This window comes from Lissotriton helveticus, chromosome 5_1, assembly GCF_964261635.1.
Source record: "Lissotriton helveticus chromosome 5_1, aLisHel1.1, whole genome shotgun sequence".
NCBI classification, from domain to species: domain Eukaryota; kingdom Metazoa; phylum Chordata; class Amphibia; order Caudata; family Salamandridae; genus Lissotriton; species Lissotriton helveticus.
This window is the reverse complement of record NC_136065.1, coordinates 339,000,281-339,024,105: the sequence shown is the minus strand read 5'-3', so window position 1 is coordinate 339,024,105 and position 23,825 is coordinate 339,000,281. Positions and strand designations below refer to the sequence as shown.

Here is a 23,825-nt window from a genome sequence, read left to right as displayed (position 1 = left end):
AAGACGTCGGGATTCTTCGTTGACGAACCAGGAGCCTGAAGGAAAGGAGTTGCTGGCAGGCGACCAGTGAAGATTGTTCGAGTGATCCAAGCCTGGATCGAAGATGGATGACACCTGAAAGCAGAGGGGACCAAGTTCGTGACTACTAGCCAGTAGTCAGGGGGCACCAGGAGGGCACCGGATGGTAGTCACCTCGACTAGGTGAGTGGGCGACGCTGTGCTCTGCAGTCTCACGGACCAGGAGGCGTTGTCGGCGACCAGGATGGAGGTACGAGCTGTCCCACGATGGATGATGCTGTCGACGTCGCTGGACCCAGGATTGGGGCAACAAGTCTTGGCAAATTCAAGCCCACGCGGTGGACCTAAAATGGCGTCTGGAGTGGACCAGGAGGGTCCGGGGTGCTCCTCTTCTGGAAGGGAGCAAGGGCCAGTCTGGAGCAACCAGACCAGCAGCAGTGATGTCGTCGGGCGTCGTTAAGAAGGCCACAAGCCCGCGGGCTAGTAGCCAAACAACGCGGTGAGCAGCAAAAAGCAGAAGGTCCCCACGCAGATCGTGGAGATGCTGGGAGGCTGAACTTCGGTGCTGGAGCTGCTCAGGGTCGGGGCTTCTCGGACCCCAAAGCACTCACCAGGGGAATACTCGGCGGTCGTGCTGGAAAGAAGTCGTGCAGTCTTGAAGATGGCCGGTCCCTCGAGGTCTCGTCGCACCCACGGTTCTCAGCTTAGCTGTAGAGGTGGGTAGAGGTCAGAGGTGCCAGGGAAGCCGGTTCTCGTCGAGCTGGGCAGTCGGATTCCGGAGGAAGGACTTGCAGCAGACCGCAGTGTTCTTAAGATGGTGCCTGCGGATGCAGGGTGACTACTCCTTAGTCACAAGGGAGAATCTTGGGAAGAAGTCTTGAGTTCCTTTCGCAGAAAGTAGTTTCAGGATTCAAAGATGATCTAATTTGGAAGGGGGCCTGCTCCTACCTTTATCTGGGAAAAGGGGGCTGGCACGCGACTAAGTCCTGCCCTATGGGTGGGACCAGGAGGGGGGTGGTTACACCCCTCTACTTTGGCGGGCTTTCCCCAGGCCAGGGGCTGGAGTGCCCCTGGAACTGGTTTCAGCCGGCCTATGCACAGTGAGCACCGGGGTGCCACTTGCAGTCACCTTCCTCTGTAGCCCTGCCTACCTGGAATACACAAAACCCTGTCTGGGACGGTGCTGGCACCGCCCCTGGCAGGAAACCCTTTGTCCTTGCCTCCTGCTCTGGGAGGACTCCCAGCAGCAGGAGGGCAGACTTGTGTCTCGGTGGCAGCATCCATTTTGTGGATGCTAAGGCTCTGTCTGACTTTAACCGGGGTTAGGGGTTACATACATGTCGTGTCCCTCTAGAAGGGTGGAATGCTAACCCCGTCGCCAGAATTGGCGAGGGGTTAGTATTCCAATTCGTATGACACCTTACTCGACATGTTTTGATAAAGCGATACCAGAGTTGGCATATAACCGCGAGGATTATAATGCACTTAAGAGTATATGGTATGCGATATCATGGAAACGGCTAAGGGATAGATCCCGAAAGCCGCAGACAGGCTCAGCTCATGCCAGAGCACCATCTCACACGATTCCAAGCACTCTGCCTTCAGGATTGTTAAGGCCTGCCATAGGAGTGACTGATAGGAGATCTGTGTGTCCATTTAGGGTTAGATATAGGTATACTATATCTAAAGCAAAGGGTGATTACACCACCTTGCCCCAGCTGTCAAGCAGCCAGTTGTGTCAGATTTGGATAGCCATCCAGGGGTGGCATAATACATGCTGCAGCCCCTGGTAGGCCCTGAGTGCACCTATGCCCTGGGTACCTAAGGTACACTGTACAGGGACTGATAAGGTGACTCAGTATCCAATTAGATATGTACCTAGGGTACATGGAATCCATTTTACAGAGAGAGCAGTAGGCCTGGGGTCCTGAATAGCAGGGCCCCAGGTCAACTAAGTCAGAAAACCAGCAAAACACCAGGCAAAAAGTTGGGGGCAACCATAGTCAGGGATCTACCTTCCTACAAAGTGTAAGCTAGCATTTCAGTTCAACCACATGGAAGAGCTCCCATTCAGTATCTATGTCCTGGCATGGCAATGGTGTTTATGGCATGTGTTTGTCTCCCTGCTACATGCTAATTTGTAGTCATTAGCAAATAACTTCCTCAACTTGTGTTTTTAAGGAGGTATTTCGGCGCACAGTTTTGGGTACTCAAATGCACGTTTAGTGGCAATTTTTTAGATTAATTTTTACAGCATGTACATTTTACCGGTTGTTACATGCCATCTCACGTCATCTGTACGTCAGTAGCAGAAGTCTTCCAGGCTGGGGGCAACTTGCTATTATGCCCAAACTAGAATACAAGAGATCAGAACACGGCTTCAGATGCTCAGTGTGCATGGATGAGAGGTTATGCATAGCTTAGAAGTGTGCACAGAGTATCACTGAGGAGTGTGCACAGAGCATCACTGAGTGTGCACAGAGTATCACCGAGGAGTGCGCACAGCAAGGCTCAGTGTGTACAGATCACGGTTTAAATGTAGAGAATTAGGAGGGGTGCTGTGCAGTGCATAGCTGAAGTTCTAAGGCAAGTGGAGGGCATGACTGTGGCCAGCACACCCCCAAGTGTGGCTAGTATGGCTCAGGGACTGCATGGCATGGACTATGTAAGGAGAAGGGAGTGCAGAATGAGTGCGGGGCAAAGTATGCAGAGCGTGTCAAAATGCAGGGGGCGATTTCAGTTTTCTTTAGTTAGTAACAATATTATAGACCATTTTTGATAGAGGCAAACACGTGCCAATGTAGGGACCCGCCTACTGAACCCAACTACACACACACACACACACACATGCACCGAGGACGCACCATAGAGATCTGTTACAGGGCAAACGCCGCGTCGCAGTAGCTCGGCCGCTGCAGGTACTCCAGGTATGGCCGGGCGGCGGCTCCTCTCCGGCGGCTGCCCCGGTTCCTCCGGCGGCTGCTCAGCCCCAGAGGCGGCCCGCTGCTCTCCCGCTCGAGAAGCACCACCATAGTGGGAGCGCGGGACTGCTCTTCAGAGCCTGGGCGGCGTGCAGGCGGCTCGGGCTGGGCTGGCCTGGCGGCGGTGGCTGGGCTGGCACTGCTGGTCCTCATGCTGCTCTCGACCGGGAAAGGGGGGAGGAGGAGCCAGCGGAAGGAGGGCGCATGCAGCGGGGGAAGCCTTCTCTGTCTCGGCCAGGGAAGGGGGGAGGAGGAGCCGGCGGAAGGCGGGCGCATGCAGCGGGGGAAGCCTTACGCCAGTCTCGACCTAAACAGCACAGAGGCAGTACAAACAAGCGCTAGGCCCCGTCCTTTTCAGACTGGGGGGTGTGTTTTTTCCTGAAGACGTCACAGAGAGAAAGGACAGGAAAAAACATGCCCCTCAATCCGAAACGGACGGGGCTTAAAGTGACAGACAAAGCTCTTCTTCAATGGCTGGCCGCCGTTTAGGAAGCCAGCCAAAGGAGAAGAGCTGGCTTGTTTAAGCCCCATACTAGAAAACATAGAATCTCGCCAGCGAGGCTGCGCAAGCGCAGCCCACGCTAGCCGAGACCGAAAAAAACATGAGAAAACCTGGGCACTGGAGGAAAGACACTGGAAGATACAAACACAAGGGGGAAATGGAGGCTTGGACATATTTGACATGGACGGAGGAAGACAGACACCAGGCACCCTTGGAGTAAGAGACACTGGAAGACAGAAACATGGGTACAGGGTGGTAGGTGGACACACATTGAGAAGACATGGAATTACCTCCAAACAGACTAGCCTGCTCAAAATCTCACCCTCAAGCAGAACTACTCCATGTGACAGGCTGGAACACTAAGAAGCAGTGGCTGAAGTATGCTACAAAAATACAAAATTAACATAGCATTATCTAATTAAAACTATCTAATTTATTTTAAAAAACAAAACATCATACTCCAATAAGGAAAAACCAAATGTATAAAATAATATTTTCTAAATAATCTTGTGTACGACTCCTCTTTCGGCACCTTCATCCTTCTTGGGTTCATATAATGAACTCCATTGAGTTAGCCATTGATATAAATACCTGTTTCAAAGCACTAGCCTAGCACCACTTTGGTGAGTAAATAGTCAATCTCTTTGACATCTTTCAACAGGCCCCCTTAATCTGTAATATGTTACAATCAACAGCATAATTTGTTCTTTCAAAAATTCATTGAGTTAACAGAGTTAAAAACATTTTTGACTTTCAGGTTAAATTTACAAATACAAAGTAATCTGACAGCTTCGAAAATATGGAGGCGAGTGGGTTGGAAGAAGCTCTAGGAGATTTCCAAACATTTAACGGAGGTAAATATATTCCAACATTGACATTAATTTTATCTGAATAAAAAAATGCATATATTCCTATTAAGTCTTCCCCTGAAATAGGAAAAAGTTAATGCATATCTGTATATCTTTCCATACCCCAAGCCTAATGTTAATCACTTTATGTTCTTTTTATTTACTGTGGTGTTGGTTGTAAGAATATACATCTGCAGATGTTTGCCGGTATGTTACTTAGGGCCTCACCTCACATTCTGCAGTGTTTTATTTATTTTTCTTTGTAGCCAAATTGTGTTTTCCTTATCCCATATAAGACATGAACTGGCAGTATTTCAGGAATATTCTACTGTCGAAAGGACTAAGCATCACGTGCTGAGTCTATTTTAAAGAATTTACACCACTGGTTACTTCCTATCTTTATTCTTTGCCTGTTCATTCGACCTTGCCTTTTAAAGTGCCTCGCTGTTTATGTTTTCTGTACTTTCCCAAATCCTTCCTCTTTGGTGGTGTCATAATGTTGGATAACCCAAGGAAAGACAGGGCCGAGGAGCTTAAAACAACATCACCAGAATGCACATTCTTAGAAGTGAACTTCCTTCACAGAGCCTATCCACTTTTTAGGTCGAGCATGGGCAGCGCATGCGCTGCTGCGAGGCATGCAGTATTGGAGTATGCATTTGAAGCTCCGCCCATACTTTTCATTGGCTTGTGTCATTGTCCTTCATAAATGTTGGCTTCTGATTTGTAAATTGGCTTATTGGTCCCTCCTTAGTACCGCCTTGTCTTTATTTGTAACCTCCCTTGAGGACTGGCTTTTTTACTTCACTGTGTTATTTAGTTTGTAAGCACTATATTCTTTTGCCTGCCCGCCCGTGGCTGGATCATCTCCACCGCAAGGGCTACCGGAAACATTCACGTCAGCACAGCCCTTTCATACTGCAGCAGATAGAAAGTCCAGGAGCAGCTTGGACAAGCCTCAAGGTACAAGATTATGCAATTCCCCACTGCATGACGCACATTGAAATATACACGCTGAATATACGAGGTCACCAAATGACTCTGTGTCACCCGGAACTCCATGCTCAAGTCCTGCGCTTCCATTTAGCAATCCTCTCAATGGCTTATGGGAAATATAGTCCGGTTCACCTCAACATAACCAATTGGGCTAATGTTCTGGGCTGCAATGTTTGTAGAAGGAAAACAGGTGAATGTGCGTGGTTACAAATATTCACACCACTATCTCCAGGTGATTTGAGATAGGTACCAAATCCCCTGTTTGAGTCTCATTAGCACTAAGCCCAGCATATGGGCATTTCACATCCAGTAATAAGAGCAGGGATGCTGGGTATTAGCTGCAAATAGCTCTAATCCCAACGCAGATTTGGCTCTGGGCAGAGCGCTGAGGTGAAGGCACTTACATGGACGGGCCTCTGCTGGGAAAGCAAACAGAAAATTGACTATTTGTATATACATGTATATAGAGATAACTCTAATCACTAGTATATGCAGTAGACCTTTGTACTCTCTACCATTCCTATGTGACTCTTAGAGTTTATCCATTCGTATCCCATCCTTGAGTGACTTTACTACTTGTACATCTGCTATTTATTTCTGTTTATATCTCTTCCCTTTGTGACTTTATAACTTGTACATTTAAAAAAAATTCTGCTTGTATCTTTTATGTAACGCATGTAATCCTAAATCCTTGTGTATCGCTACTGGTTCTTATGTAAAGCGCTCTGACACCTTCGGGTAATATTTGCGCTATATAAAATCACATTAAATAAATAAAATTAAATAAATCGTGCAGGACCAGCCACGAGACAGGCCCACCTCCTCCTCATCAACAGGCCCGCGCCTCCCCATTCAGTGCGTGTGCGCAACCATGTCTGGGCTGTGGTACTCCAAAGCGAATCTGACTCGTGATTTAGTAGCAGCCAAGGCTCATGAGACTGAAAACACTTCCGACCTCTGCTCCAGCATGGCCACGAGGCAAAATGGAGAGATGCACAGACTTGCGGTTGGGGTCATGTTCTCTATTCCATCTCCAGTCCATGCAACTGTCCCCAAAACAGTCTAGGAGCCTTATTTACTTTTCTTGCTTCTGTTTGCGAAAATTTTGGTTTAAGTTGGTAAATCCCCAAGTATTTTACAAAATGATTAAAAAGTGGTCTATGTCTATGTTTTGTTCTTGTACTCTTATGATTTTAAGTAATCGAATAAAGTGGATTGACTGACTGACTGACTGATTAAAAAGTGGTCATTTTATTTTGACCGAAGTGCACAGCCCTTGTAGAACAAGCATTTACAAAGCAACGGTCTCGACTTTGCAAAAGTTAGAGCTATTGGCATTGTAAATGACAACTTTTTTATTTATGTGTTGGTTTTGAAAACAGATCAATAAATGGCATTGTCATTTACAATGCCAATAGCTTAATCTCTCGCAAATGCAAGACCTATTGCATTTGCACCAACACACAGAGAGCCACACACACACACACACACAGACACACACACAGAACCACACACACACAGCCACCACACACACACACACACAGCCACCACACACACACACACAGCCACCACACACACACACAGAGCCACACACACACACAGAGCCACACACACACACAGAGCCACACACACACACAGAGCCACACACACACACACACAGAGCCACACACACACACACAGAGCCACACACACACACACAGAGCCACACACACAGAGCCACACACACACAGAGCCACACACACAGAGCCACACACACACAGAGCCACACACACACACAGAAACACACACACACACAGAGCCACACACAGAAACACACACACATACAGAGCCACACACACACACATACAGAGCCACACACACACAGAGACACCCACACAGCCACACACCCACACACACACACAGCCACACAGAGCCACACACACACACAGACACACACACACACAGAGCCATGCACACAGAGCCACACACAGAGCCAAACACACACAGAGCCACACACACACACAGAGCCACACACACACAGAGCCACACACACACACAGAGCCGCACACACACACAGAGCCACACACGCGCACACACACACAGAGCCACACACATACACACAGAGCCACACACACACAGAGCCACACACGCACAGAGCCACACACACACACACACAGACACACACAGAGCCACGCACACACACAGAGCCACACACACATACAGAGCCACACACACACACACAGAGCCACAAACACACACACACAGAGCCACAGACACACACAGAACCACACACAGAGCCCCCCACACACACAGAGCCACACACGCACACACACACACACACACAGCCACACACACACAGAGCCACACATACACCACATACACACAGAGCCACACACACAGAGCCAAACACACACACACAGAACCACACACACACACAGCCACACACACACAGCCACACACACACAAAGCCACACACACACACACACACAGAGGCGCACCCAGAGCCACACACACACACAGAGCCACACACACAGAGCCACACACAGAGCCACACACACACACAGAGCCACACACACACACAGAGCCACGCACACACACAGAGCCACAGACACACACAGAACCACACACACACACACACAGAGCCCCCCCACACACACAGAGCCACACACACATACAGAGCCACACACACACACACAGAGCCACACACACACACACACAGAGCCAAACACACACACACAAGAACCACACACACAGAGCCACACACACACACACACAGAGCCACACACACACACACAGAGCCACACACACACACACAGAGCCACACACACATAGAGCCCCACACACATAGAGCCCCACACACACAGAGCCCCACACACACAGAGCCCCACACACACACAGCCCCACACACACACAGCCCCTCACACACACAGCCCCACACACACAAAGCCACACACACACAGAGCCACACCCACACCCACACAGAGCCACCCACACACACAGGGACACACACAGAGACACACACACACACACAGAGCCACACACACACACACAGAGCCACACACACACACAGAGCCACACACACAGAGCCACACAGCAAAGAAAATGGTGTCCTGATGGTGGACAAACTGGTGACTTAAACTGTAAGTTTGAGGAGGGTACAGAAATAAGAAACTAAACGGAACTCAAAGTGGAATCATGCTAGAGAAGAAAACAGAAAAAAGGACTTGCTGCAGCACAGACTGAGCTACTGGTGGGACACACAGTACGAATACGGATACAGGTATCTGGTCGATAGTACATGTAGAGCCATGTTGGAGAAGGGCACAAACAGGGGTATTAACAGGGAAGTGATAGATGGTTACACGCACACTGGAGAGGAGAATACAACCATAAAAACCTAGTGGGTACTACTGGATGTGAGGTCAAATAGGTGACAGATACAGACTGAGGGGCCTATGCATGGCACCAGCAAGATGTTGAGTTATTAAAACACAGACAGTAACAGGAGGACACAGACACTATGACTGGACCCACAGGGCGCTTACTAGCAGTGGAGTCATGTTGGAGAGGGGCGTAGACTGAAGTGTACCCAGAGCCCTGGTGTAAACAGCGAGATGCTGGTAGGTTGCACAGGTAGTGAGGAGAGAGGCACAGTCATGGGAACCTGGAGGTCAAATGGTCGCGCAAAATGATGGAGAAATGATCAGATTATGGGACTCTTGAGCAGGCAGCCAACACTGGTTGCGCGTACCTGTGCTTATTCCGAGCCGGAGGACGCACCACGTAATTTGGGAAGACATGTTGGAAAATGCGTTACCAAATCAAAAACCAGTTTTGTCATGAAAATACTGAAATGCCAAAATAAGAGCCTATAATTATTTGTTAAAACCTGTGGACTTACAGGCTTCATACACTGATGAGTCATGTTTTAAAGTGTATAACAACCGCGTTTCTATATTACACGTTATGGTTATATGTGCCAGTAACCAGACTTCACTTTGCAAGACAAAATAAACCTAGCAAACTGTTTTGAGATGGTTTGGGCCAGTAGGATGAGAGAAAGAATTTCTCTTTTAGCCCCGTCCCTTTCAGACTGGGTGCCCGACTTCCTACTGTGGTAAAAGGTTCATTATCTTCTTTATGGGGCCATCTGGACTCATAAAGAAGATAAGAAACCTTTTACGCCAGCAGTAAGTCAAGGAGCCCAGTCTGAAAAGGACGGGGCTAAAAGAGAAAGAAGAACATCACTAGGACCTCTTCTCCAATGGCTGGCCACCGTTTTGCATGAACGGTGACGCCAGCCAATGGAGAAGAGGGGGGGGGGGCTTAACCTCGCTAGTGAAACTCTCCCTACCTCATTAAATCTCGCCAGTTCGACTGCGCATGTGCTCAGTCTTTCGCAGGCTGAGACCTAAAAAAATATGTTGAGGTGTAATCTGAAGCAGCGTTTTCGTGCACTGCATGAAAATATAACCATGCCTCCATTTGAGCTGGGACGCTGTCGGCCCTTCTTGGATTTTAGCCAGCAACTGTTTACCTGTTCGGACTTGTTAGCACGAACATGGTTAGTTTAAAAAACAAGCATTTTGCAATGCAATAGGTTTTGCAAGTGCGAGATTTTGAGCTATTGGCATTGTAAATGACAGTGCCTTTTATTTATGTGTTTAAAAAACCTGCAATAGTAAAGGCATTGTCATTTACAATGCCAATAGGTCAAAGTTTCTAAAATGTGAGACCTATTACATTGCAAATGCTTGTTATCAGAGTAACATCGCCGACATCCACAACAGCTTCGGCGCCCCACCCACGCACCCAACCATCGAACCAACGCCCCCCACCGCCACCCTTCGCACCTGGACCACGGTGACCACCGAAGACACAGCCCGCACGATGAACACCATCCACTCCGGATCACCGACCGACCCCTGCCCACACCACGTCTTCAACAAGGCCGACTCCACCATCGCACCCCAACTCCGGAACATCATCAACGCCTCCTTCAACACCGCCACCTTCCCGGAGAGCTGGAAGCACGCCGAGATCAGCGCCCTCCTGAAGAAACCTACAGCGGACCCCACCGATCTCAAAAACTTCCGCCCCATCTCGCTCCTCCCTTTTCCTGCTAAAGTCATCGAGAAGATCGTCAACAGACAGCTGACCGCCTTCCTCGAGACGAACGGATCCCTCGATCCCTCGCAGTCCGGCTTCAGAGCCAACCACAGCACCGAGACCGCCCTCATCGCAGCCACCGACGACATCCGGACCCTGCTCGACAAGGGGGAAACAGTGGCCCTCATCCTCCTGGACCTCTCCGCTGCGTTCGACACGGTCTGCCACCGCACCCTAGTCCAGCGCCTCAGCAACATCGGTATCCAAGAGAAGGCACTGGAGTGGATCATCTCGTTCCTCGCCAGAAGAACACAAAGAGTCCGCCTCCCCCCGTTTCGCTCCGAGGCCACCGAAGTCATCTGCGGCGTCCCGCAAGGATCTTCACTCAGCCCCACCCTCTTCAACATCTACATGAAACCTCTCGCAGCCATCGCACGCCAGCACAACCTCAATATCATCTCTTACGCCGACGACACCCAGCTGATCCTCTCCCTCACCAGAGACCCCGACACCGCCAGAACCTGCCTACACGAAGGGATGAAAGACGTCGCCGAGTGGATGAAGGACAGCCGCCTGAAACTGAACTCTGACAAGACAGAAGTCCTCATCCTGGGATCTTCGCCCTCCGCCTGGGACGACTCCTGGTGGCCCCCAGCCCTGGGCACCGCACCCAAGCCAACCGACCACGCACGCAACCTGGGCTTCATCCTGGACCCCTCCCTCTAGATGACCAGACAAGTCAACGCCGTCTCCTCATCGTGCTTCAACACCCTGCGTATGCTTCGCAAGATCTTCCGCTGGGTCCCGACCGAGACCAGGAAGACTGTCACCCAGGCACTCGTCACCAGCCGACTGGACTACGGAAACGCCCTCTTCGCCGGAACCACAGCCAAGCTACAGAAAAGACTCCAGCGCATCCAGAACGCCTCCGCCCGACTCATCCTGGATGTCCCCCGACACAGCCACATCTCCAGCCACCTGAGGAACCTGCACTGGCTCCCCGTCGACAAGAGGATAACGTTCCGGCTCCTCACCCACGCACACAAGTCTCTCCACGACCTGAGCCCCAAGTACCTCAACGACCGCCTGACCTTCTACACGCCCACCCGCCAGCTACGGTCCACCAGCCTCGCCCTCGCAGCCATACCACGCATTCGAAGAGCCACCGCCGGAGGAAGATCCTTCTCTTACCTGGCTGCCAAGACTTGGAACTCCCTCCCCATCCACCTTTGGCTGACCCAGGACCATCTCGCCTTCAGGAAACAACTCAAGACCTGGCTGTTCGAGCAGTAGCATACCCCTCCCCCCAAGCGCCTTGAGACCCTCCCGGGTGAGTAGTGGGCTATACAAATGGCATGATTGATTGATTGATTGAGTAACAAGAGAGTGGAAGAAGTATGGAATTGGAATCCGGTCTTGACTGGCAATCTGTGTATGGGCAACTGGAACTAATGCACAGTCAACATTCCCTGTAAGAGAGCAATAAAGCTGTTTGTAGGCAAGAGGCATAAATCTCTCATAAGAACTGCTAAGTTTCAGATACATCAAGACATCAAAGGGGGAGTTCACCCATTTCAATTCCTTAGGAGTTACAGGAAATGCATTTCAGTGTGCAGCTCTGCACAGCATTTCTTTCAACTCCTCAGCACATGAAAGGTGTGCGCTACCCCTTTCCTTTCAATATATCATTGAGCGGTCTTAATTTAATACTGAAAAGGATGGCCCATCTTAGGCATTTTGAACCCCTTATTTTTAAGCAAAAGTGGGTTTTATGCAGAATTCTTGTTGACCTAAAACAACTTTTCCTTGTTACGTCTCAGAGTAGGAACTTGCTGCTGGACCTTTAAAAGTTGGGCGCAAGAGAGAGCCGGTTGTGCTCAGAGACCATCGCATTTGCATGCTCAGTCAAACAGAATGAACCTCCACAAAAGAGTAGAATATAAATGTATCACAGCCTTGATAACCCACTGCATTTATAACAGCAGGAAAGATTTTTATCGATAAACACAAGGAACTTTGCTATCAATTTTACCAAAGGCTACTTGAAATAATATCCCTTGTTTGAATCCTTAGCAGGGTCTGCAACTTTTACATTTGTAGGTTTCTAGAGGGATAGGTAGTTGGCCTGACTTGGTCAATGAGAGATGTCAACGGTGCCTTTGTCAACATCTTTAATAGGGGAGTGAGGGGATCAATGTCATTTGAGGCTCTGCGAGGACCAGGGCGAGTGGTGGAGGCATGAGGAACTTGTTAGTTAGGATGCTCTTTGTATCATGGCGAGCGCAAGGCTTGTAGGAAGGCTCCTAGCACCAGGAGAGGTGGCAGAGGAACGAGAAGATGGTGCCATACAAGTTGCCAAACGCCATGGACAGTGGTGGAAGCACTAGGGGCTTGGAAGAATGATCTGTGAACCCTGGTCAGAGTGAGGTGCGCGTGGAACTTGTAAGAAGGCTTCCCTCACCAGGATTAGTGATACAGCTATGAAGGGTAAGAGAAATGGTGCACTATGGTCCTCATGACGAGTATGTTCCACTGAAGGTTCCATGCACCATGGCTTTCATGGGGCTTGTTAAAAGAGTTTATGAGTCTTGGTTGGTGCTATAAAAGGATGTTTCTTGTCACCTGTGTACCGGCTCTTCTGTATATGTGGATGTGATCATTTCTGTGCAGACAGATGCGTGCAAGAGCACTTCTCATGTGCTAATGCAGGGCAGGCTTTCACTGACCAAAGCCTTTGGCATCTCCAAAAGTTTCAGGAGTCATTTTGAAAAAAGTCAATAAGGTACATGAGTGCGCTTGTGGATGTTCTGAAGAGATCAGATTGTAACCTGCAGGTCTGACAATATATACAAAACTCTGCCAGACCCAAGCACACACTCAGCCATGATGTGGCGTCCTACCGGCCCTAAAGTGCTCAACATCACGCAGCGGGGATGTCGAGACATAAAATGTTACAAAAGCTTTCCAAATGATGCAAGTGGTGCAGGACTTCCTTCCTCTCTGCTGCGGGTGAGTTCCTCTTCGTGCGCCCAGCAGGAGTACGTAATGTTTACATAAGCCGGCCACTTCCTCTGGCTGAAGTTGAGGATTTTCACAGGCCAAACTAGTTTGCAACATTTCGAGCTGACTTTCAGGCTGCACTATGTGGAAATGACAACTAGCGTGTCTTCAATGACTGCGAAATTAACGCTTTCATTAAACACAGAGGTTAGAGCATGATTCTGCCCCCGCCCTAGTAGCCTCTAGGAGGAGCACTGAGTTTGAAAGATTCTGCCCCAGCCTAGTGGCCTCTATAAGAAGCTTCTAGAATTAATGATTCTGCCCCAGCCCTAGTGTATGTGCACAAGTGTGATGATGTTAGCATGCATGAATGCAAATGTTTCCAAAATTAAATAAAAGAATAAAACAAGCATTTGCAATGCAATCGGTCTCACATTTACGAGAGTTTAAGCTATTGGCATAGTATATGAAAATGCCTTTTATTTATCTGTTTTGATAATTAACACATTAATAAAAGGCATTGCCATTTACAATGCCAATAGCTCAAACTCTTGCAAATGCAAGACCTTTTGCGTTTCAAAGAAGCGGCCGCTATGGTGGCTACTTGGAAAGTGAAAGCGTGCTTGGTGCTAAATGTTGCAGGAAAGCATGTTGTGCCTGCAGTAGGAGAAACTCATTAAAGAAAATAGTGCTTACAGACTAAATAAGACCTACCATGTAACAACCGAAGTAAAAGGGCCAGTCCTCATGGGAGGTTACAAATGAAGACAAGGCGGTACTAAGGAGAGACTAACAAGCCTATTAACGCTTCAGAAGCCAGCATTTACAAAGGACAAGGACACAAGTCAATGACAAATATGGGGCTTCAAGTCCATACTCGAATAAAGCATGCCTTGCCGAGCTGCGCATGCGATGCCCAGGCTCTACCTAGAAAGCGGAAAAGCTTTTATTTTAATTATTCATAAAAAATAAAAAAATAAGGCTGCTGGAGGGTGCACGGAAGAATTGTTGAAGGCGGGATGCAACGGGGTGTCTGGTGGAGGGGGAAACCAGCACACTAGGGAGGGCAACATGGGGACAGGAAGAAGCACACAAGAGCAACACAGCATGGGGAGGGGAAGGAGCTCTCAGGTGAGAAAGAAAACAGAGCACAGAGGGGTCGAAGTACAAGAGAGAGATAACTGATAAACACATGCACTTTCATGAAGTGCTTCAGCAAAAAACAAAAAAGTAGATCCCTAAGAATGAGCAGTGAAAGCATACAAGGAAGTGGATATGCTCCGGGGAGGGACAAAAGCATGACAAAGAAAGCCATCTAATTAAAGGATGCAAATGAGAGCGACAAAGATATGTTTCTGGTTGGTAACCTCAATATTATGGTAAATTAAGGTGATGGCTGCCAGGGCCGGCTCCACGGCGGTGCGATCGATGCCACCGCATCGGGTGCTGACTTCTAGGGGTGCCTTTTTGTCAAATATAATGGATTTAAAAGCACCTGCTGAAGTGTTCCTCACCTCCAGCCATTTTCAAGCAACAATAAAAATATCAATATAACTCTGGTGATTAATGGACCTGCTGGTCTTTGGTTGAATGGTGTCTAGTGTAAGTTTTGTCTCATCATAAAATGGCCCAGAGGGTTATGGTGCCTGCTTCAAAGTAAGTGTAGCATGCAGATCACAGAGGTGCATATAATGTAAATAGTTTAGTGGGGTACTGCTATTGTCGGAGAGATCCTTTTGTTACTTGCAATGTATAAATTAAAATCGTTATATAGAACAGTGAGCAGTTAACTTTCATCAAAGAGCTGTGTGGAAACTGCAAGTTATAGGTTAGAGAGTTATGTTTTTTTTCCCCAGTGTTTCATCATCCTAATGTTGCAAAAAGGGTTCATTTAGGTAGAAATCAATTCTTATTAGTAAAGACAACCCCCAACCATGGTGACACCTTTCAAATTCTGAGTGTGTGCTTCTCCAGATCATGCACTTTTAAACTATTTTGCCCACCAGTATGGAAGACATCTGACTCCTATACGTTGTAGTCCTCTTATGTAACATTTCCTATACAGGGATTTCATTATCTCTGGATAACGTATGTATAACGTATGTGTGATGTAAATTGCTCTGATGCCCTACACTAGTAGGAGTAGCGCTACAAAAGAAAAGCATGTGAAAGAGGGTGGTTATGGGTCCTTGAGGGTCACTATTAAAGGGTGGTAGTGAGGGAATTCACAGAGGAGGAAGCTATTAGGGGTGCCAACAAACATAGTCGCACTGGGCGCCACCAGCGCTAAAGCCGGCCTGATGGCTGCTTCACTAAACTACGAAGAAAAATACGGTCCGTGGTGAACAAACTTCAGAACGAGGCTATGCTTACTAGTAGGGTTTAGCGAAAATGTGCAGTGTAAAACTCGGGAAGACTAAATTGAAACTCTTTTTTAAAATATGTGAAAGTGTACAATAATTCTAAGACTTTAGTGGGATTCGAAACAAAAATGCAATTTACTATTAAAACATAGCACATTATGGTGTATATATATGAATTAGCATTTTGTGGTACATGAACATTCATTAACCCCTTCGCCTCGGCGCAAATTTCACCGCGGTGCGGGGGGGTGGGCGATGAACGCGTCGCTGCGGTGCTCGTGATGGAACCACGCCGTCAGGAGTCACGGGCGGCTTGTGCTCATGACGGTGTGGTTCCGTCATGACCCCGGCCGCTCATTAATTTGCCCGCACAGGCGGGGAATTAATGCTGCGTGGGCGGAGCAGCAGCCGCATGACGGAACCACGCCGTCAAGAGCACGCGCCGCCTGTGGCTCATGATGGCGTGGTTCCGTCATGCACAACCAAGGGGTTAAGGCATACAGGTAAATACATGTACATTCTCACCTCTGAGGATCATGAGTACTCAGTGGGAAGAAGCAGGAACAGTTTGCACAGTTTAAGCATATGGAAAAGGCACGTGGAAGTGAGAGTATTAATTTGAAAGGACTCCAAAATTCCTGACCGACTCACTCCGCAAAGGAGCATAGCCTAATTCAGGAGTTGGGGGTCTAGATCACAGAGACTCTGTCGAAGAGTAATAAATAGTTTTTTCCATCATTAAGCATGATAGAATGTTTTCTCAACCAAGAAGTGCAACCAGGCAGATATGCGTTAAAAGTATTAGCAGAGGCAAGAGAGTGCCTCGAACCTTCAAGCTCCTCATGCATGCCTACAAAGTCCTCTAAAACACCGGACCTGCGTACCTCTACCACTGCCTCTCCTTCTACACTCCCATCACACATCTCCACTCCGCCCAACTGGCCCTGGCCACCATCTCATTCATCTGCAAGACCACGGCTGGAGAAAGATCCCTCTCCTACCTGGATGCGAAAACCTGGAGCTCCCTGCTTCTGCACCTCAGGCAATCATCGTCACTGCCACAAGTCAGGAAGGACCTCAAGACCTGGCTCTTCAACGGTACTGCAGACCCCTCACCCCATCTCAGCACCGTGAGACCCTCACGGGTGACTAGTCACGCTATATAAAAAACCTGATTGACTGATCGTCTGCAGAAGGGAGGACAGTCTGCTCAAGACTTCACAGAAAGACTTAGCTGTAAATAAGGTCGGGTAGGACTAATGAGCAGCATTGGGAGACTCCACAGACTAATGGCCTAGTTTTCGAAGAGTATTAGTTCATAGTGGTTGCTTGAGAACGATCAGACAAGAACGATCAAAACCACTCCAATGACAGATTTCAACTCTCTACTGAGTAGAACCTGTCACAGAGCAGATCATGGGAGACTGTATCGAAGGTGGTTCTCAAGTCTAAAAGAATAGGCGCTGCACTGCCTCTTAGGTCTAGGCTCATGGAGATATTCTAGTTTGCTGTCTTCATAGCATGTAAAGGCCCCAAGCCCGCCTGAGGAACATCAAGGATGTTGCTGCATTCAGTAAACGCACATAGCTGTTGATTCACTTCACTTTTTATTATTTTGGCAAGAAAAAGGAGGAGAGAGCTAGGGTGGTAGCTGCTTAAAACTGCCAGATCGGCATTGAAGTTCCTCAGCAGAGGAACAAGCTAGCAGCTTGCACAGAGAAAGAAGCTATGGGGCAATGGAATGACAGGCCAGATTGAAAATGTATACGGTTAAAGGATCATTGGGAGAAAACGACTTCCTCTTATGAACTCATATCAGATTGTCCAGTTTAAGTGGCTGGAAATACAGGATGGTGGCAGTAGGGACCAGGGCGTTACTTGACACATTACTAAAAGGGTGGTTGCAAATATAACCCACTGAGTAGTAGATTTTAAATATTTTTTGTTAAAAGTAGGAGGAAGCAGAATCGTACTGTACCTGGAATGGAGAGACGGAAGCACAAGGGGGCATATCATCAAGGACCGGCGATAATTATCGCTAAACGCACTTAGCGCTAGGATAATTATTGCCGGGTAACGTGGAATTTTATCGCAGAGATAGCGTGCTATTAGCAACGTTTATCTCAAAAGCAATAAAATTCTAAGTGCTAACTGCCAAATGTGAGATTACCGCTGGAAATCCACTGATAATCTCACAAAGTTTGGCGATGGCTTGATAATAGGGCAAGGCAAACTTAGCCATGATATCCACCTTACATAGGATATCAGGGCTAAGTCAGTCTTGAAGCAGGCTTAAGGAAAGTAGCGATAACCAAGGTTAGCGCTACTTTTCTTATCGCTATGCTTGTTAGTGTGCCCATTGATAATTGGAGAAATGTCAGCGACATTTCTCCAGTTATTTTGAGCTGGAACGCCCACTTTGCATCTCATTAGAGATGGAAAGGTGGGGGTTACGGGAAAGGGAGCTAAGGTAAGGATTCAAGCGATAGCGTGACCTTGCTAATATAGCGATATAATTATCGCCGCTTTTCGGAAAAAAACGGCTGCAAAAGCGGCGATAACTTTTTATCGCCGCCTTGTTGATATGCCCCTAAATTGTGAATGAACAGAAAGAGTTTGTACGATTTTTAAAACTTCCCTGATGCCGCTTTAATAGCAGTGACATAATAAGTAGCTCTGGCCTCCCTACAGTAGTTTCATAATATTTAATTTCAAGAAAATAGACTTCTGTCAGGGTTGTGCTATATTCTGCCCTTCATTGCCTTTCTTATATCTTGCAGGGACGCTTAGCACTGCAGCAGCATGATCCTTGTGTAACACATGGTTGTAGGGAATATCCGACTGTAGTGTTCTAACTGCAGCAATCAAGTTAGGAGTCACTGTGATCAAATCACTGAATAGAGATGAGTTAACATTCATGTCCTCATGACTTCAATCCGGAGTGGGAGGGTGGATGGTAGGTTTTTTAAATAAGGACCTCCTTGTCAAACGACTCGGTTCTTTTCAAGATTTGGCAAAGAGCAGAATCTTCTATAATGTTTGAGCTGTAAGACGTTTTATGGGCAACCGTGGTTTATAATTAGGCTGTGGGGTTTTAGGTTTAAACCTATAATAACTGATAAAACCCCACTGAAAGAAAAATAGCCCTCACCGGTGAAACCATATAAACACTGAAAAAACACCTGCACAACCACAAACTAAATGCCATTCAAAGAAAGGATAAAAGAAAGTGAAAGAGTCATTTTGTTATTACTGAATGGGTCAATAAAATGTAACTTTGTTATACAAGCTAGCAGTAAGAAAGACTGCCTAACATTATTCTGCTTGAGTTTTGTTCTTTAGGGATGCCACTAAAATATTGTTTCTTCTTCCTTTTACTTTTTTCAGTTTTATGGCCTTTGGTCTAAAGATGCAGGGTTTAGTTTCATGTTTTAGGTCTAGTTCAATTATTTTATAAACTGTAGAGAATCAGGACATATCAAACTCCTATTTGATATTTTGGCTGGATTTGATTCTTTCACTGATAGGTAAAATGGCTAGTTTCATAGAAATCTTTCCTAATATGTGTCATCACATTTACCCACAGAGAATGAGTAAAAACCCTTAATACATCAGACCATAGTTTCTAGTGGGTCAGTATTGATAGTAGGTGAATTGCTAACACCTCAGGCTTTAAAGTATAGTGACAAGTATATATATATATCACCAAGCATCTGGGATAGTGGTGAAAACGTGACACCAGACATTTGGAAAACATGGAACGCAGTGTCACTTGTTATGCTCCGCAAAAAAGGTTCTTTCCAAGTTCAACAAAGATTGGAGTGATATTGTTTGTATTTGCAGTGATTCAGCTACGTATATAAAACATTTGTGTGATGACCTGTCAAAATTGATACCCGAGCTGAAGTGATTCCCTGTAGGAGATCCTTGCCACTTGTTAGCAGGTATGCTGAAAGCATCTTTACAATCTTCAGAGTTAATGAGGGATGCTATTGACTTTTTAGTCCATTCTGGCGCACTGTTTTCTTATGCCCAGGAACTAAAACGCAAATATTTATCATTTCGTGCTTTATGTGGCATCAAAGAAAGAGTCATCCCAACTGTATCCCTTAGCTGATGGTTCTCAGCCCAAGGGGCTATGAATGCTGAGAGGGCCTTTTCACAGAAGTTGACATGGGAAGGAAAGGGCGAGCGCACATGACCAAAGACTCACTGAAGAAGTATTGTATGGTGTACTACAATAAGATTAATTTGCAAAAATCTCTTTGGACCTCATATACACTATAGGTACACTGTCTATATACCATGTTCTTTCAGTGCAGAAAACAAGCAATGATAAAAGCAAACATTCCATAAACACCAGAAAAACACTGTTTCTGTTGTTTTTTGTGGCGTGAAAATGTGTAATCACTGATAACAACAGTTTTTTAAGATATTGAAAACACTGAAAAAACCCCACCAGAATTGACCAAAAATAGAAACTGAAAACAGGACAGCCTATTTATAATGTTAGTTAGACCCACAAAAGTGCAGATTGCTGTATATGTGCTTGGCGTGACCAATGGCACCATTCGCTTAGCATGTCTAGCAGGGCACAGTGGGTTGTGCAAACGTGTAGGCCTCCAACAACTGACTAGTTTATTTAGTTCATGAAGGTCTAATAGCTCAAAGCATCCACCAGACGTAGCTGGTGGATGATAGATACCATCTATCATTCAACCACATTAAAAATAAAATCATCACACTACAGATACGTTAGTTCTTGGTTCTGGAAACCCAGTCTGGTTTCGGGCACTATTCCTGTACTGATGGCCTGGCAGTAAGGAAAATAAGCAGATGACTACAGGGTCGGCCTACCGTATTTTCATATGAACTGTGGAAATGTGATCAGACTTCATAATATGTAACAGAAGCTTAAAGGTGACTTTAAAGTCAAACTAGGAAAATAAATGAATGCAATTATTATGGACTCTTGATTATTTGAGAAGATTGAAGTCATGATGATTGTTTTAGTGACACAATGTCCTGCTCAAATGAGGGAGTGCATCAAGTTTCCAAAGACCTAACTCTTAAACCAAACTCTTTAGGTCTGGCTTAGGAATTCTTTTAGCACAAAGAAGCAAACAAAATCATAAAACTAAAAAGAATGCATACATATAATCTCCACACATATACAAAGAAAGGCCTTGAGTCCGCCCTCTTCATCCACTCTACTGGTGAACTGTCATTTTAACATTTAGCTTTCGCCTACCTCAGCATTTAGCATGGTGCCATGAGTCAGCTGTTGGCTCTGTTGCACTGCAAGTGAGGGCATTTTTTAAAATTAAATATACACAAGGGCTAGTGGGCTAATTTTTTATTGCCAATAAATGTGTATTGGTTGGCTTTGTCACGCTCATTTGCTTTCTTTGTATTGGATGACTTGAATTGTCCATCTTGTTCCTCCCCTCGGGTGTAACATCTTCGCGTGTGTCTTCCCACTGTTCACTTTTAAGGAACTACTTTTTAGGTCAGGGTTGACAGTGTAGCTGTCACCAGATATTATGTGAACAATGAAAACAAAGGCTTTAAGGGAAAGTACCAGAAGAGGGCTTTGGCTCCACCCACATGTTGTTAGCCAGGAGTGCATGTTTTGACTGGGCAGAAGTTGTGTGCTTCCACAAACAAGTGCTTGCCTCCACACATCTGCCATCATTTTGTTCATTTATCCAGCTGCCTGAGTTTGAACTTTCAGGGGCAGTAATGTTACTAGAGTGTCTTAGGTAACTATATAATTTATGGTAATTAGTTTTCTCTGGCAGCAGCACAGTTGGGAGGAGGTCAGTCATGAACCTTTGCCTGTTGCAAAGTTTATACCTTATATAGCAGGAATGAGTTGGTTATGGTGGCAAGCCAATTATAATGGCCAGAGGCCTGATCAGTTCAAAATGAAATCTTATGAGAAAGGCACTAGGCCTGAACTTTTAATTGTAAAAAGCATATGTTAAAGTCAATTGGCATTTGTATGGATTGTGATTACTCTATATTAAAGCCTACAGAATGTTATTTAGTTACATGCAATCTCACAGGTTACAGTAGGAGGCAATGGTTTTGGTGTTGGTCACCCAATGTGACAAACCGTGGATATAGAAAGTTTGCTCTGTGAAAATCTTTCTGACGCCTTAGGAGGGATAGCATTTTACTTAGCCAGGTGTATTTTGTATACCTAATTTCATGAGTGTGTGTCCGATGGATTAAAAGTTAAATGCCTATGTGGTGCACTTTCAACATTTTGTCCGTGCCATAGGTGTGGTCTGTTTTTTATGAAATGTTATGACAAAGACAGTAAACTGTTAACAATTGGTTATTATCACATTGTGTTACAGGCCATACACGGGTGCATATAACCATACAGATTACAGTGGTAAGCCAGGGTTTTGGCATTGGCGACCCACTCTGAGAAACTCAACATTTTCACTGCGATGATTCCTGTTAGGCCCTGTTTTTTATATAATATTTATTACATTTTACACTGTATACAGAATATCACAGTATCACATAATTTGCAGAAATAGTAACTATTAAACAAGAACTCTCCCCAACTGCTTTCTAAAATCATTTGCATATCGTTCTTGACAGTCTTCCAAGAACTACTAAAAAAAAAAACCACACCATGTTACACTAGGTGTTCCTAATCCTGTGACACCACATACCCAACCACTCCTTCTGGGGCCATTCACCAATCGAGCCTACAAAGCTCCCTTGAACCAATCCTCCTACACCCAACAGACTCACTCATTCAGTGGGATCCATTTAGAAACAATTCTTCCCTGACTTGTCAAGGTGGGCGAGAGTCAGGGGGGGTCTTTCAATTTATCTAACTTTGCAGCCCACACCCGAGACCATTATCCACCGTATGATCGCACCTGGTACGTTTCATATGAACCTCCTCAGCCCCTGTTCACTCTGACATATCCCGCAGCCACTCTCCTACACTGGGGGCATCTTGGCCAGCCACCTCATGGCAATGTGTCTCGATGCCAACACCAAACCCAGGAGCAAAAGGTTCCTGCTCAGCTTCTTCCCCTTTGGGAGCGGGAGCAGGCCAAGCAACAGTGTTAGAATATCATGCTCCAAGTTCCACCCCGTGCCCACATTAAGCTTCTCCAGCACCAGCCCCCAGTAGGGGCGGATGGACCCACACACGCAAGCAATATGCAAAAGAACTTCCTCTACTACACCACAACACGTACAACTGTCCTCCCTCGAGGGATATATTACATACAGTGTCTTAGGGGTGAGATGCACACGATGAGCATAATTATACAGTATTAGTCTTAACCTTGCATTGGTGGACACAGTCCGTACCCCACCATGCACATTTCCCCAGTCCACAACCGTAACAGGGTCAGTTAGAGCCTCCTCCGATTTCACTTGGACTTTTAGACGAGTTGCAGGACAGTTATCTTGTAATGCTGTATAGAGATGAGATATTATCATTCCTCCCTCGCTAGGTTCAATATGGCCTCCAGGGTTTGGGACCGTGGTGGCTCCAATGGAAAGATGTCTAAAGCTCACGCACCATGGCAGAGGGTTTTACATATTCAAGATACTGTCCATGACCTAGCTGAGATGCCTGTTAATGAATCTGCCCTCTATGTATAGACCCTCAAGAATGTTGCAGCCACCCCTCTTCCACTGGTCCACCGCCATGGTATCTGACATTTTCATGAACAGCTTGAGCACCCATATCTGCATATCCAGAGCATACAGCAATCTCCCAATCACTGTCTTCATTGACCGTTCCCAAAGTCTACATGACGCACCGCATAGGGCACTTCCTTCCACTAGCCCACTTAATCAACAACTTGGGCAGATCCCCTACAACACAGGAGCCCTTTAACAGCTGCTTTTCCAAATTATCATCGGAGTCCAGCCAATGTACCATGCCCTGCAAATGGGCTGCCATATAATATAACTTCATATCTGGCAGTTCCAGACCCCTTGCCCCCCCCCCCCCCCCCTGCCCACCAAAACTGCACCAAGGTAT

The 23,825-nt window shown here is 46.6% G+C and overlaps 1 protein-coding gene across 1 annotated transcript in view; it reads left to right on the top strand.

The window, feature by feature from the left end:
- NADK (NAD kinase) overlaps nucleotides 1–23,825 on the top strand; it is a 412,984-nt gene that overhangs the window by 20,522 nt on the left and 368,637 nt on the right. The window contains exon 2 of the mRNA XM_078642447.1: nucleotides 4,259–4,355. Within this exon, the coding sequence (XP_078498573.1) occupies nucleotides 4,301–4,355 (55 nt within the window). The 5' untranslated portion in view covers nucleotides 4,259–4,300. The remainder of the gene's footprint in view (nucleotides 1–4,258; nucleotides 4,356–23,825) is intronic.